The sequence below is a fragment of the Rhinolophus hipposideros genome (assembly GCF_964194185.1).
Source record: "Rhinolophus hipposideros genome assembly, chromosome: 22".
NCBI classification, from domain to species: domain Eukaryota; kingdom Metazoa; phylum Chordata; class Mammalia; order Chiroptera; family Rhinolophidae; genus Rhinolophus; species Rhinolophus hipposideros.
Window position 1 is genome coordinate 24,496,465 of NC_138068.1, and position 12,629 is coordinate 24,509,093.

The window sequence follows — 12,629 nt, forward strand, 5'->3', positions numbered from 1 at the left end:
TATCTGAGCTACCCATGCTGAAGGCGAGAGAAGAGAGGTGACAGGGTTTGGGAGCTCAGAGGAGCGAGAGACCCCTGTGGTCTGGGTGTTCAGGAAACTCTTCCAGGAACAGGGAGGCAGTGATTTGGGAAGAATGATTTGCAGAGATAGAAAAGAGGCAACCCTGAGCATGAGACAGCTAGACTTTCCTCTTTCAGAAACAGATCTAGGGCAGTGGGTTAGTACGCACCCACAGAATGTACACGTAGGATTGGGCCAGTCTTCTGAAGAGATGAAGTCAGACCAGGGTACTATTGCAGAAGATAACAGTAGCACCGTTTGTGCTGAGTGTCAAATGAGGAGGGCAGACTGTGGGGGCTGACGGAGTTTGGCAGGATAGAAACAGGGGAGTTGGGTGGCTGTGGATGGCCCCCCGAAGAGCAGGCCCTAGGGTGGGCTGTTGAAGATGGGCCTTGCTTTGGCATGCATCTAACCTCTGCATTCTGACCGCCAGGGGTGTTCCAGTGCGGTCCCGCTTCCGTTATGGCTATCCGCGAGGGGGACGTGAACCTGGACTTCGACATGCCCTTCGTATTTGCGGAGGTGAATGCCGACCGCATCACCTGGATCTACGATTCCCATCGCGGCAACCAGAAGCAGAATTCCCTGGACCCTCACACCATTGGCAAGTACATCAGCACCAAGGCTGTAGGCAGCTACTCTCGCATGGACGTCACCGAGAAATACAAATACCCAGAAGGTAAGAGGGGCACTGGTGAGGCTGTGGCACTAGGGGATTGATGGTGGCAAGAGAACTTTTAAAGTGGGAAAGAGTAAACTCACTGGATGAGTATCAGAGCACTGCACTGTCGGATCAGCCATGTGGTTTTTGCCCCACACGTGCTCTGTGGCCTTGGGCAAGCTCAGCCAGTTCTGCCTGAATGGTAAGACTGCTCTCTGGCACCTAACACCCAACTTCCCAGACTGTTTTCGGTGGGGACAGAACTGTCATGGGCAGACTGGCGCCAGAGGAAGTTTGCCACAGGGCACAGGCAGTTGTCATTCCAGCTCATCTTCAGCTGGGTCTTTTGCCAATTGCATACCTGGGGTGACAGCACAATGATTAAATAGCACAGGGAGAAACATGGTCCCCATGAGAGGCTCCCAAGGCCTTTAGGAGAAATTATTCAGTCAACCCCCTCCCTTAGCCTCCAAGAAACACAGACAGAAAACATTCTCTGAACAAAGAAATGGACAAAGACTCCAAAGACATGGGCTTGTGCTGTGTTCACTTCGGAGGCCTCCCAAGAAACCAGATGAGGTGGGACTACATCACAAGGAGAATTCCCATGCCCCTGAAATCTTAAGCATCTACATGAGTGCTGGCCCCTCGAAAGTCACCGGGAAGGCTAGTTGCTATCAGGCTACCTTTAACTCAAATGACTCTTGTCGCTCTATTTTGGAAGTTGCTTTCAAAGTCAGCAACCTCTCTCTTTGAGGATTCTCAATTGTGACAAAAGTTCTACATTTGCAGGGGATGTTCATTTTTAGAAATAGCCCAAAGTAAATTAATGCTTGCTCTAGCAGGCCAGTCCATTCCTTAAGAGAGCCAATGTTTCACTCTTTCTAAAATACTTTGAAATAGTTGCTTCAGTGGCTCCTCACAGTTGGTTCTGAGGGGTCAAGAAAAGTGCTCTCAGAAAGGTGCCCACAATACATCCTAAAGTAAACCCTACAACTGTGCAACTGCTAGCTGTTGGTGCTGGCTGCAGTTTACAAAAGAGAAACCCTGAGCACAGGAGGTAGGGTCTGGCTCCAAGTTCAGTTGCATGACCCTCTGGGTAGTGGTATTTGTGGACATTTGCAGGCACAACTCTAGGGCAATGAATATTAGTGACCTCAATTTGGCCCATCTGTTTCTGCAAGCTATTCGCACTGTCGGGATCAGATGGCCCTTCTCTCAGTCAATAAACATGGACTGAGACCTCCACCAGCGCCTGCTCTGTGCTCAGCTCTGGGGAGGCAACAGAGGCTCCTGCCCTTGAAGAGCTCATAGATCAGAGGGGAAGGCAGATAGAAGACAAGCATTTTCAGTGATGTCATGACGTGGAAACAAGCGAAGGGGCCAGAGAACAAACCACCCAGGGCAAGAGGTGAACTCCAGTCCTACCACGTAGAACTATGCGACCTCAAGCATGATTCTTAGGATCCCTGATCCCCTGTTTCCTCACCTGTAGAATGACAGTAGCGATGCCCGTCTTCAGTAGGATGTAAATGAACTGGTGTTTCTAAAGCACTGAGTGCAGTGCCTGGCACAGAGTGAGGACTTCACAAATAGTGGTGATTTTTTTTTCCAGTTTGAACATCTGCAGCCTCATTGGAATAATGACCTCCCAAGCTGACTTTTGAAGTGCACCGCTTACTTGAATATATGACTCTGTGGGCGTGCCCTACCTTACTGTCATGCCTTGATTCTATTTCTTGGGGGCTCTGGCTGTCCCAGCCAAACCTTCTAAACAATGAAGAGGGGCCAGGTTTTAGCCAGGTTGGAGAGAATCCCTGCAGGATTCCTGGCAACGCCCCAGCCCCTGCGTGACAGCAGGGCTCATCACCCTGCCTGTTGTTGCCCAGTTCTCCTTACCTAATGATGCGTTTGTCTCTGAGGGCCCTAGGGAAGAAAAGCTCATAAAATGGGTTGCTAAGCATTTGTGCAATAGTAACACCAAGAGAGAAAACAGTAGCAGGAAGCTTAGTCTTGAGTAAGCCCAGCAGGTGACCTATATAGGTATCTAGGCTCTGAGCCTCATTGTGCAAACACACCAGCTCTGAGGTCCTGGGCACAGAAGGTTCTGCTCCCTGCGCAGACATCAGCCCTGGGTGTGGACTTACAACTCGGCTGGAGAATGGGAAGTCACCAAAAGGAACCCAGCCCACCAGGAGCTACCAGTTCGGGTAATCTGGCTGCCTGCCTCCTTTTCGGTAGGGAGTGTGGGAGGAACCTTGAACTATGGGGTCGTGAAGACTGGCTCCCTCTCTGCTTCTAATCTCCAGATTAGACTTGTCACTTGGACCAGTCACTTCCCTGCTTAGAGCCTTCATTCTAGCATGCTGGGCTTGGATGAATTGGTCTCTGAGATCTCAGCCAGTTCTTACATGTAACGTATGGGGAACGTGCTTATAATAAGTCATCTGGAGTCTGAAAAATTTCCCAGGTTGGTTGAGGAAGGTAGAAGCCATAAATACGGTCTGCAGATGTAAACATGGTAATTCCTTGTGTACCTCTGTCCATGTTCCTGGAAGATCAATACCTTCCCATTGATAGTGGTTCTATCTTCAGATCAAGGCAGGGACCTCAACACTGGCTCAGAAATTTGGAGTTTATCACTCAGCTCTTAGTGCCCAACAGCCATGAACTTTAGCATTCATCATGGCTGTTCTCCGCGGGATGTTTATACCATCACATTCAGCGGGACCCACAATCTGAGTCAGTCAGGAAACACATCCTTTGTGTGTCTGAAACCTGAACTCTCTTGACAATTTAGTCATAACTAGTCATAACTTGGAACCATACCAACCATGGGAAGTTACTGTCAGCTGACCCAGACAAAAGTAACGCTCTTCAACTCCAAAACACCTTTAGAAACAAAGCAGAATAACACGGTAAATTGGTTTGAAAGAAATTCTACTGAAGCCAATTCTAAATCATAACCTTATTTATTTATTTATTTAGCCTGTGAACTCATTCAAACCTTTTCAGCTCAGTTTTTATTTATTTTTAAATTATCTGTTTGTTCTTTAAGTCTTACAAGGAAACTTTTATTCAAAAAAAAAAAAACAAAGAAAGAAATCTAACCTAATTAACCTAAGCAAAAATATCAAGCCATATAGTAATTTTATACTGTTGCTGAGAAAGCTTTCCTTACATACAGCTCCTTAGAAATTTAGAGCTGATTGGAAAAGCACCATAGACTGGCTGGTCTGAGAGCCTTACCGTAACCTTTTCACTGCATTAACTGATTTCAAATTTGTTCTCCAATATGTGTCAAAAACCCACAGAAAATAATTACAATATTTATATTTTTAAGTAAATACAGTTAAGGTACTACATTTTGTTAAAATCAATGATTACTTTAAAGTATAAACATTTCCTATCATTATTCATTCTTGAAAAATACAAAAATATAGAAAAATGTACATCCGTTTTCTTAAACTGCCCTTCTGGAACACTGAGTTCCTGGGGTAAAGCCAAACACCGCAGTCAGCGGCATGGAAATAGCATTCAACTATAGATGAAGGTCGCAGCGAAAATGTTAAAGAGGACGAAATGGTGACCTGGAGAAGTTGGACACTTGCTTGGGTCAGAATCACTGTACAGCAGCAGAACCAGTGTTAGTCCCAGGCCACTTTCCAGGCAGGACACTGTCCTCTGTCCAGGTTACCACTGCGTCTCTGAGATGCTTCTCTCTTTTCCCCCCACATAGGTTCCAGCCAGGAAAGAAAAGTGTTCGAAAAAGCTGTGGGGAAACTTAAACCCAACAGTTCATTTGGCCCAACATCTGCAGGAGGCAGGACAAATGAGGAACGGGAGCCCAGCATCTCTGGCAAGTTCAAGGTCAATGGCATACTAGCAGTGGGCAAAGAAGTCAACCTAGCCCTCTTGGTGAAAAACCTGACGAGAGATATGAAGACAGTGACAGTAAACATGACTGCCTGGACCATCGTGTACAATGGCACGCTTGTACACGAAGTGTGGAAGGACTCCATCACAATATCTCTGGACCCTGAAGAAGGTAACTCATTCTTCCTCTAGGTTGTTGAGGCACCATGCATCCAAGGTCACTGATACTCTGTTGGGGTTGGAGAGTTCCTATCGGAACTGACTCAATCGTCTAAAGATCAAACAGCACGGGGCCTCTGCGGTGAAGCCTTAGATTTTGAAGTTTTGGAAGTTGCTGACGCATGGTGCCAACCCAAATCCTTTTATGCCCTCAGTGAGGAAGGAGGGAGCCTTGGGGGATTAATAGACATACCACATTATCCCTTACAGGTATATACCACTTCCCACAGTGTGCAGAGTGCTTCCTTATAGACTACCTCATTTGACTTTCTGTAAAGGACAGATTTCAGTATCCCCATTTTACAGAGGCCAAAACTGAGGCTTGGAGAGATTGTGATTCGCCAAAGAGATTAAGTGTCGTAGCTAGTAAATGGCGATGCCAGGCTCTTGGTCCTAGGTTTCCTGATGCTACATCGAGTACCACCTTCCACACCCATTTTCTAGGACATACTGCTGCCACCTCCATCCCCCACATGCCACGCCCACCCACCCCACCCCACAATGAATCACTTTTCACCTAGAAGTGTTGCAATGTACCACAGGGTCTTGTACCCTCGCCTAATGTTCCCCACAGCTGTCCAGGAGTGAGTGGAGTTTCCTGACGACAGCAATGGGTTTTCTTGGAGGTCTGAGAATTTGGGAGGAACAGTTACTCCTTGCTCTTGGGTGGCATAGACGGGAAGGGAGCAGGCGGAGCAGGGAAAGGCTGGTGCCCTGGAAGGATTACAACGCAGGTGTGCCCACACTGGCAAAATCCCTCAAGCTGTTATGAAAAGTTGAGACTTACAGAGAAGATTAACAAGGGTGGGGTGGTGATTTGCTTCACAGAAAGAAATAATAAAAACTGATTAATTACACAGTCCATCTTGAAAGAAGTCTGTCTGCAGAGGAACCTGAGACACGTTTTACCTGTCAGAAGGCGGCAGTCCCCTAGCAACCTGACTTCTGGCTGAATTTTAGCAGAAATCTTCCTCATACCAAAAGCAACTACCTAGCTGTTGTTCACCTTCAGAGCTCAAGAGAAGAGCTGTCTTTGTAGGCCAAAAGTAATTCACATGAGAGAAATGGTTAAAAAAAAAAAAAACTTCTGCAAGAGGTTTAATGAAATGGGAAGGGGCGAGGAAACAGGTGAACTGGTCCGGATGCTGTCACCTACTTTCCAAGTGACCCTGTTAAGAAGTCCTCAGCCATTTTCAGAAGGGAGCCTCAGTGTTCACTGTCTGAGAGGGTTGGACCAGGTGATGCAAGGGCCTGTCATATCTTCATTTGGGGCAGACTGGGCAAATGTCTCCAGACAAATTTCTCTAAAAGCAGAGGCAGCTTCCTCCTTACAGCCTTACCTCAAAGGGGTGTCTCCAGGCCACCGAGCATGACAGTGTGGAGAGATGGGGCTGCCCTGGACCACAGAGAAAGGAGAGGTACCTGTGGTCTGTGGTACCAGATGGGAGCCTTAAAGCTTGGGGAGGAGCCAGATGAATGGAGATAAGCTGGGGAAGGCATTTCCACCTGAGAGAACAATGTGAGTCAAAGCAGGGAGGTGACAATGTGCCTGTCCTGAGAAGGAACAATGAGAGGTGCAGAAGGTTCTTTCTTTTTCTTTTTTCTTTTTCCTTTTTTTTGGTTAGTTTCAGGTGTACAAAACAATGTACTAGACCTGCATCATTTATATCCCTCTCACAGTGACAACCCCCCTCCCCCCATCCACTACCCCTCTGACATGGCACACAGCTATTACATTTCCACTGTCTCTATTCCTAATGCTGAACTCCACTTCTTGTAACTATATATATATATATATATAAGTAAAAAATTGTAGTTAAGGGAGAGGTGAGTTGGGCTCAGTGATGCAGGGCCAGATTGAGGGATCTGAATTTTATTTAGTGATGAGCCACGGAAGATTTTTGAGGTGACATGGAACAGGAGTGACATGATTTGGGAAAAGAAAAACAAAAGTTCTTCTGAAGCCTTGTCTGACTGATACGTGCAGACGACTTGGGAGCAGAAGAGACCCGAGGCGGGGAGGTGCTTCGAACACTGCTGCCGTAGAATCCCAGGCTATGGAATGAACTGGGAGGATCCCGAGCTCTCATTTTGCCAATCCCTGGCTTCCCTCCCTAGTTTTTACTGTGTTGTCATCATTATTGCTATCATCACTAAGCAATCAGTTAACATTTGTATTCTTCCCTTGCCCCTTAGAAGGAAATTTGCCCTCTGACGTTTTCTGGATGTGGAGGAAGCTTCAGCCCCTATAAGCCTGTCCTCCTGGGAATCTGCCCAGCCAGCTACAGTCCTGGCCTCTCCCTGGTCCCTCCTCTAGAGCCTGCACAGGAGAGGGGGGTGTTTCCCACAAGGGTTGGCCCAGGGAGGACTCAGTCAAGCCCTGGGCTACAGATATTCCTGGCCTGCTCGCACTGACTTGACTTGGTATCAGCTTTGAAAAAGGTTTCAGAAGCCAACCCCACTCCCTCTCACTCTGCTCCCCTGGCTTCTCCTTCCAGAAATACAACATCCCGTGAAGATCACGTACGCTCAGTATGAGAAGTACCTGAAAGCGGACAACATGATCCGGACCACAGCCATATGCCAGGCCTCCGACGAGGCTGAGGTGGTGGTGGAAAGGGATGTCATCCTGGACAACCCCACCCTGACCCTGGAGGTAAAGGGGTGGGGAAGGCGACCCCAGCCAGCCCTGTGCGCCATGGCCCTCCCAGACCACAAGGAAGGTCCTTCCCTGCTGAGAGGGGCAGAGGACTGGGCTCAGCTCTGGTCCAGTCTCTGCCAAACGGATCCTCCAAGAGATCCTGCTCAAACCTTGTTCCCTGGCCAGTGAGATAAACGGGCACATTGCCCTGTGTCTTCTTTGGTTCCAGTCCTAGAGCCACTGGGGGGAGCAGCTCAGTAGTTGCTGGAGGGACTCTTCTGTTCACTCTTCCACCCACTCCGCTCTGGGCGTCTGCTGTGCCCTGGGCCATGCCAGACTCCAGAATCACAGAGGGCCCCAGGAGCTGGGTTCTGCCTGCAGGGAGATCACAGCCCAGCCCCCACACATATTTGTAGAGCAGATCAAAAATGGGCACAACTCACATGTATCGCTCCACTCTCTAGACCCCAGAGTTACACAACTGTGGGCTCTTAGGAGCCTAGTCTCATGCTCCCATACTCTGACGCTTCACACAAGAGTAAACTGAGACCCAGAGAGAAAGAACTGATAGTTACTGCAAGAGCCAGGGCTAGACATCAGGCCCTGGGACTCCCAGCCCAGGGCCCTTCCCAAGACATCCAGCACGTCCGGACCCAGCAGCAGCATCTTCACAGTGGTGGAAAATGAGGCTGCCTCTCTGCTCTGGCTTCGGGCTCTGCTCCCAGGCTCCTGGGGCCCTCTATCCCTTCCTCGGTGCCTGGGCCAGGAGTACTTGTGCTGACTCTAAGCCTGTCCCTCCTCTCCAGCCCCTGGGCCTGCCGGCCCCTCAGCCCAGGGTGTAGGCCACCAGAACCAGACAACACAAACTTAAAGGGTTAGGGACTGGCAGGCAAGGGCAGGCAGAGGAGATGGGGTCTTCCCCTGAGGTCCCACAGACAGCCTAGCCTCATGGGTCAGGCGTTTGCTGTAGCTACCGTGTGCCCCACCTGTCTAGGTAGTGATTGCCTTTCTCTGTTCCATCACAATGCTGCCAGCCTCTTGAGCCCCAGATTTCTAGAGGAGCTGGATAATTGTGGATACCCTGGTCCCATCTTCCCAAGCTGCACCCTGGCCACAGGGAGCTCAGACAGAGGTCAGGAGGACCCAAGGCTCCTACAGCCATGCAGTTAGCCTGAGATTGAGCCCTTTCACTGTCCTGGTTAGTCTGTCCTGTGCTTCAGAATGGGCAGGGTGACCCTCCCTCTCAGGAGCTAGAGAGTCAGGGACTGGACAGCCAGTTTAGGCGAAAGCAGAGCGGGGCAGTAGTTCAACCTTTGGGTTTATAACCTTGTATCCAGGCCCCGTCATTTATCAGCAGTGACCCTGCGTATGTCCCTTAATCTCTGAGTCTCAGTTGCTCCAACTCTGTAACGGGGATGATAAAACAGTTTCCTTGTAGGATGTCATTTCTTTAGGGAAGCCTTTCCTGACCTTCCACACCTCCCCCACAAAATTCAGCCTGGTCTCCAGTTAAACACCTCTTGAGCCTGTGTCCTCTTGCTTCACGGCATTTGTATTAGTTGAAGTTATACCTTGATTTGTGCAATTGCTTGGTCGCTATCTCCAGCAGACATAAACTGCATGAGCGTAGGTGCTCCCCATGCTCAGGGCCATCAATGCCTCCCCTGCCATATCATAGAAGATAATCGGTATTTGTGAAACAAAAACATCTCTCTCCCCTGGAACAGAGACACTTGGCTCCAGGCTGGCATTCTTCGCCACCCATAGTTTTCATTGTCTGTCCATACTTGTTCCCTGTGTGTTAAGGCCTCCCCTGCTTCCCAGGGCATTTCCAAGAAATGTGCCCTGTCACTGAAGACTTGATGGACAGCCCAGTCCTTATTCTCATTCCTGAGGCTGGTAAACGAGGCTGGGTAACAGCCAGTTCAGTTATGAAAACAATTCTGCTTTAAAATGATCCATGCTTAAATGAAGTTTAGGTTTCTCCCCATTATAATCTCTTATCTAATATTCTCAACCCTTCTCATAGCCTTATCTTTTATTCAATACTTTTGTGTTACATCTTTTGGATTTCCATATCAAGTCTGCTTTGTCTTTAAAGAGTCTGTAAAAGGAAATCAGAATGCATACAGGCTGGAAATATACCATCGAGAACTTTCTTCTTGAATCTTGTTAAAAGCCATCTGGTCTTCCTTCTTGTGGGCCTCTTTGTGTGTATTTCCTCCTAACACATTCTCTCCTCTACTTGGGCTTTCAGAGAATCAAGACATCCTTCCTTGTCTTAACTGAATGAATTGCTGCATAGCTCATTCAGAGCAGGGTGCAGTTTTTCAATCTTATAAGGGTGATCTGTATGAAAAAATACGAATTGGGGTAAAACCCCATTATCTTATCTGGCATTGATTGGCCCTTAGCAGTGAGGTCCTTACACTGTAGAATCTGAACCATGAAATCTGAACGTTTTGCCAAAGGGTGATGTCCTTTATTCATCCAGGGACCACTATCACACACTGGTTTCTAGTGGCCTTTATCCTCTCCTTTGGGTGCATGTACAGATTTCGGCCAATAGGACAGGGTGGTGAACAACAATAAAGAAAGAAAAACAAGTACATGGAACTCTCAAATTGAATATCAATGTGAAAAACATGGCACCATTCATGTAGTCTTGTTGTAACCCAAGGGCATAAAATTATGCTTCACCCTTCAAATTATGTCATACACTGAAATGAGTTCCACGGGAGAAATTATGGTATAGACCATGGTCTCTAAAATGTTTTAGTTACGCACAAATTATTGGTAGGCATTACTAGTGAGGAGAGCAAACGCTCTGAAACCAGGGAGGCCCTGGCTATTCAATCTTTCTGAACTATACCGTTCGTACTGTAAAACGGTTGCTATAAGGATTCGTGGCAAGAAAAAGAAAAAGAAACACAAAAAGCAGCCCCCTGTAGTGGTCCTCAAAAGAAGAAGAAAAGAAATCCACCAACCATACAATTTCAGTTTCTATACAATTTCAGCTTTCTTCCCATCCATGATCTCATACGGGCCCTCCTATCCCACAGAAGAAGGCAGGAAGGGATGACTAGTCCATTTATCAGACAAAGAAGTTAAGACCCAGTCATGTCTGCTTCTTGGCAGAACCACAAGCTTTTCTTTTTGGAAGCAAACAAATCATCCAGGTTTGCTTTTCTGTCTGGAAGCCTAGGCTTCTCTGGCCTCTGACCAAGGACAGTGCAATGTTGGAGCCCTGTCCAGGCCACAAGATAGCATGTAAGGAAACTCTGGGCTCCAGAAGTTTGAAGGATATCACTAGATAGGGTGTCATCAGAAGAGAATGACCTGAATTGAAATGGGGGCCCAACACCGCGTCCTGTGGAGAGCAGCTCAGAGAGGGGGCTTCCAGCCTTGAAGGGAAGAAACAGGACCAGGGAGTGAGGTTCAAGGAAAGAACTGTTATTAAGTTCAGAATGAAACCTTTCCCAACACTCAGAGTAGGCCGCAGCGGAACCAGGCTGTCCTGGGAAGAAGTGGATGCCCTTCCCGAGGTGAATTGGAAAAGGGATGGTGAACCCGGCAGGGAAGTTAAAGTGCTCTCAGCCACTACAATGTGCCGCCTTCCCCCTCAGCAAGGGAGTCCTGTCTGTAGCATGAGGATCATAGCAATTTCCTAGGAACCCCCTGCATGAATGTCGCTGACACTTAGGAAGTCCTGCGTGCCTTTGTCCTCAGTGACATCTTCCCCATGACCCAGTCACCCAGCCAGCCCTGTCAGCTCTCACCGAATGGCAGGTGAGCCGAGCATCAAGTGTGCTGACTGTCAACCCCTCTCCCCCCGTAGCTGCTGGAGCGGGCCAAGGTGCGGAAGCCTGTGAACGTACAGATGCTGTTCTCCAACCCGCTGGACGAGCCAGTGAAGAACTGCGTGCTGATGGTGGAAGGGAGCGGCCTGCTGCTGGGCAACCTCAAGATCGAGTGAGTCCCAGGCTTAAAGGGCCCAGGTGGGGTGGTCGGAGGGGGGCGCTGGGCACACAGAGCTTCTCTAGCCTTGGAACTCGAGAATCTGCATGTAGGCATGCACATTTGCCCTTGGTTTGGGGCTTCACCAAACTTGAACTCTCAGGAAGTCTAAGGCACCAGAACTTGGAGCTGGTCCTCAGGGCTTAGCATATTTGGGAGATCATGGAACCCCTACCTCCACCTGCTGAGCGGTCCCAGGGCTGGAGGGATCTGGTGACTCAGGGTGGCAGTGAGAGGGAACTAAAGGAGCAGTGACCTTGTCCGGTCCCAACCAGAGCAGGACTTGAGGCCGCAGAGGCCCATCCAGTCTGCGGTCCGTGAATCTCACCATCAATATTGACTCGTGCTCTTCCCCAACAGTGTGCCAACCCTGCGCCCCAAGGAGCGGTCCCGGGTGCGTTTTGAAATCATGCCCACACGGAGTGGCACCAAGCAGCTGCTCGCTGATTTCTCCTGCAACAAGTTTCCTGCAATCAAGGCTATGCTGTCCATTGATGTGGCCGAGTGAAGGGCCCGGGTGACCCACATACAAACTTGGGTACCATGGAGCAGGCAGGGCTCACCTGTCCAGCCTGGGAAAGCCACTCCATTCCCTAAGGCTTCCTGGACGAGCAGCTCCAGCCTCCAGCACACCCTGTTCCCTCACTCCCAGGCTGGCCTGGCTCCACCCCGACCCGAGACTTGATCAGTTTTTCACATTCCCTGGCTGCTTCTCCCTGTGGCTGCCTGCTCTGTGAGCCCCAGGCCCCACTCAGCCCTCCCACCCACCATTGCAGCAGGATGAATGGTACCTGACCCAGCAACTCTCTGAATGCATACCAGGGAGAAGCCAGTTTGGACTGTTTGCTGATCCCAAGCCTGCAGTTGGGACATTCCTGTTCCAGCGTGGGGCCCCTGTGGAGGGGAGGGGATGGTTAACCTTCTGTCATGGCACTCACACTCTTGCACTCAAAATAAACATTAAAAAGAGTGCAATCACACAGCATCGGCTCTTCAAGACTGCTCCTTCACCTAAGGTGGTAGAAAAGGAGAGAATGGCCGGGGCCATGTCCTTCCTGTGAAGGGATGACCTTGGGAAGACTTGTTCTCCACATTCCAATGCCCAAAAGGAGTGGGCTTGCTTTGTGTGTCTCCAGCTGCAAAACTAGGGAGACA

General features: G+C 49.1%; 1 protein-coding gene across 1 annotated transcript in view; it reads left to right on the forward strand.

Annotated features, from left to right (window-relative positions):
- TGM3 (transglutaminase 3) overlaps positions 1–11,982 on the forward strand; it is a gene marked incomplete at both ends in the record, with an annotated part of 29,227 nt that extends 17,245 nt beyond the window's left edge. The window contains 5 exons of the mRNA XM_081033776.1: positions 494–739; positions 4,461–4,769; positions 7,315–7,472; positions 11,296–11,429; positions 11,835–11,982. Of these exons, the coding sequence (XP_080889902.1) occupies positions 494–739; positions 4,461–4,769; positions 7,315–7,472; positions 11,296–11,429; positions 11,835–11,982 (995 nt within the window). The remainder of the gene's footprint in view (positions 1–493; positions 740–4,460; positions 4,770–7,314; positions 7,473–11,295; positions 11,430–11,834) is intronic.
- Between the last annotated feature and the right edge of the window lie 647 nt (positions 11,983–12,629).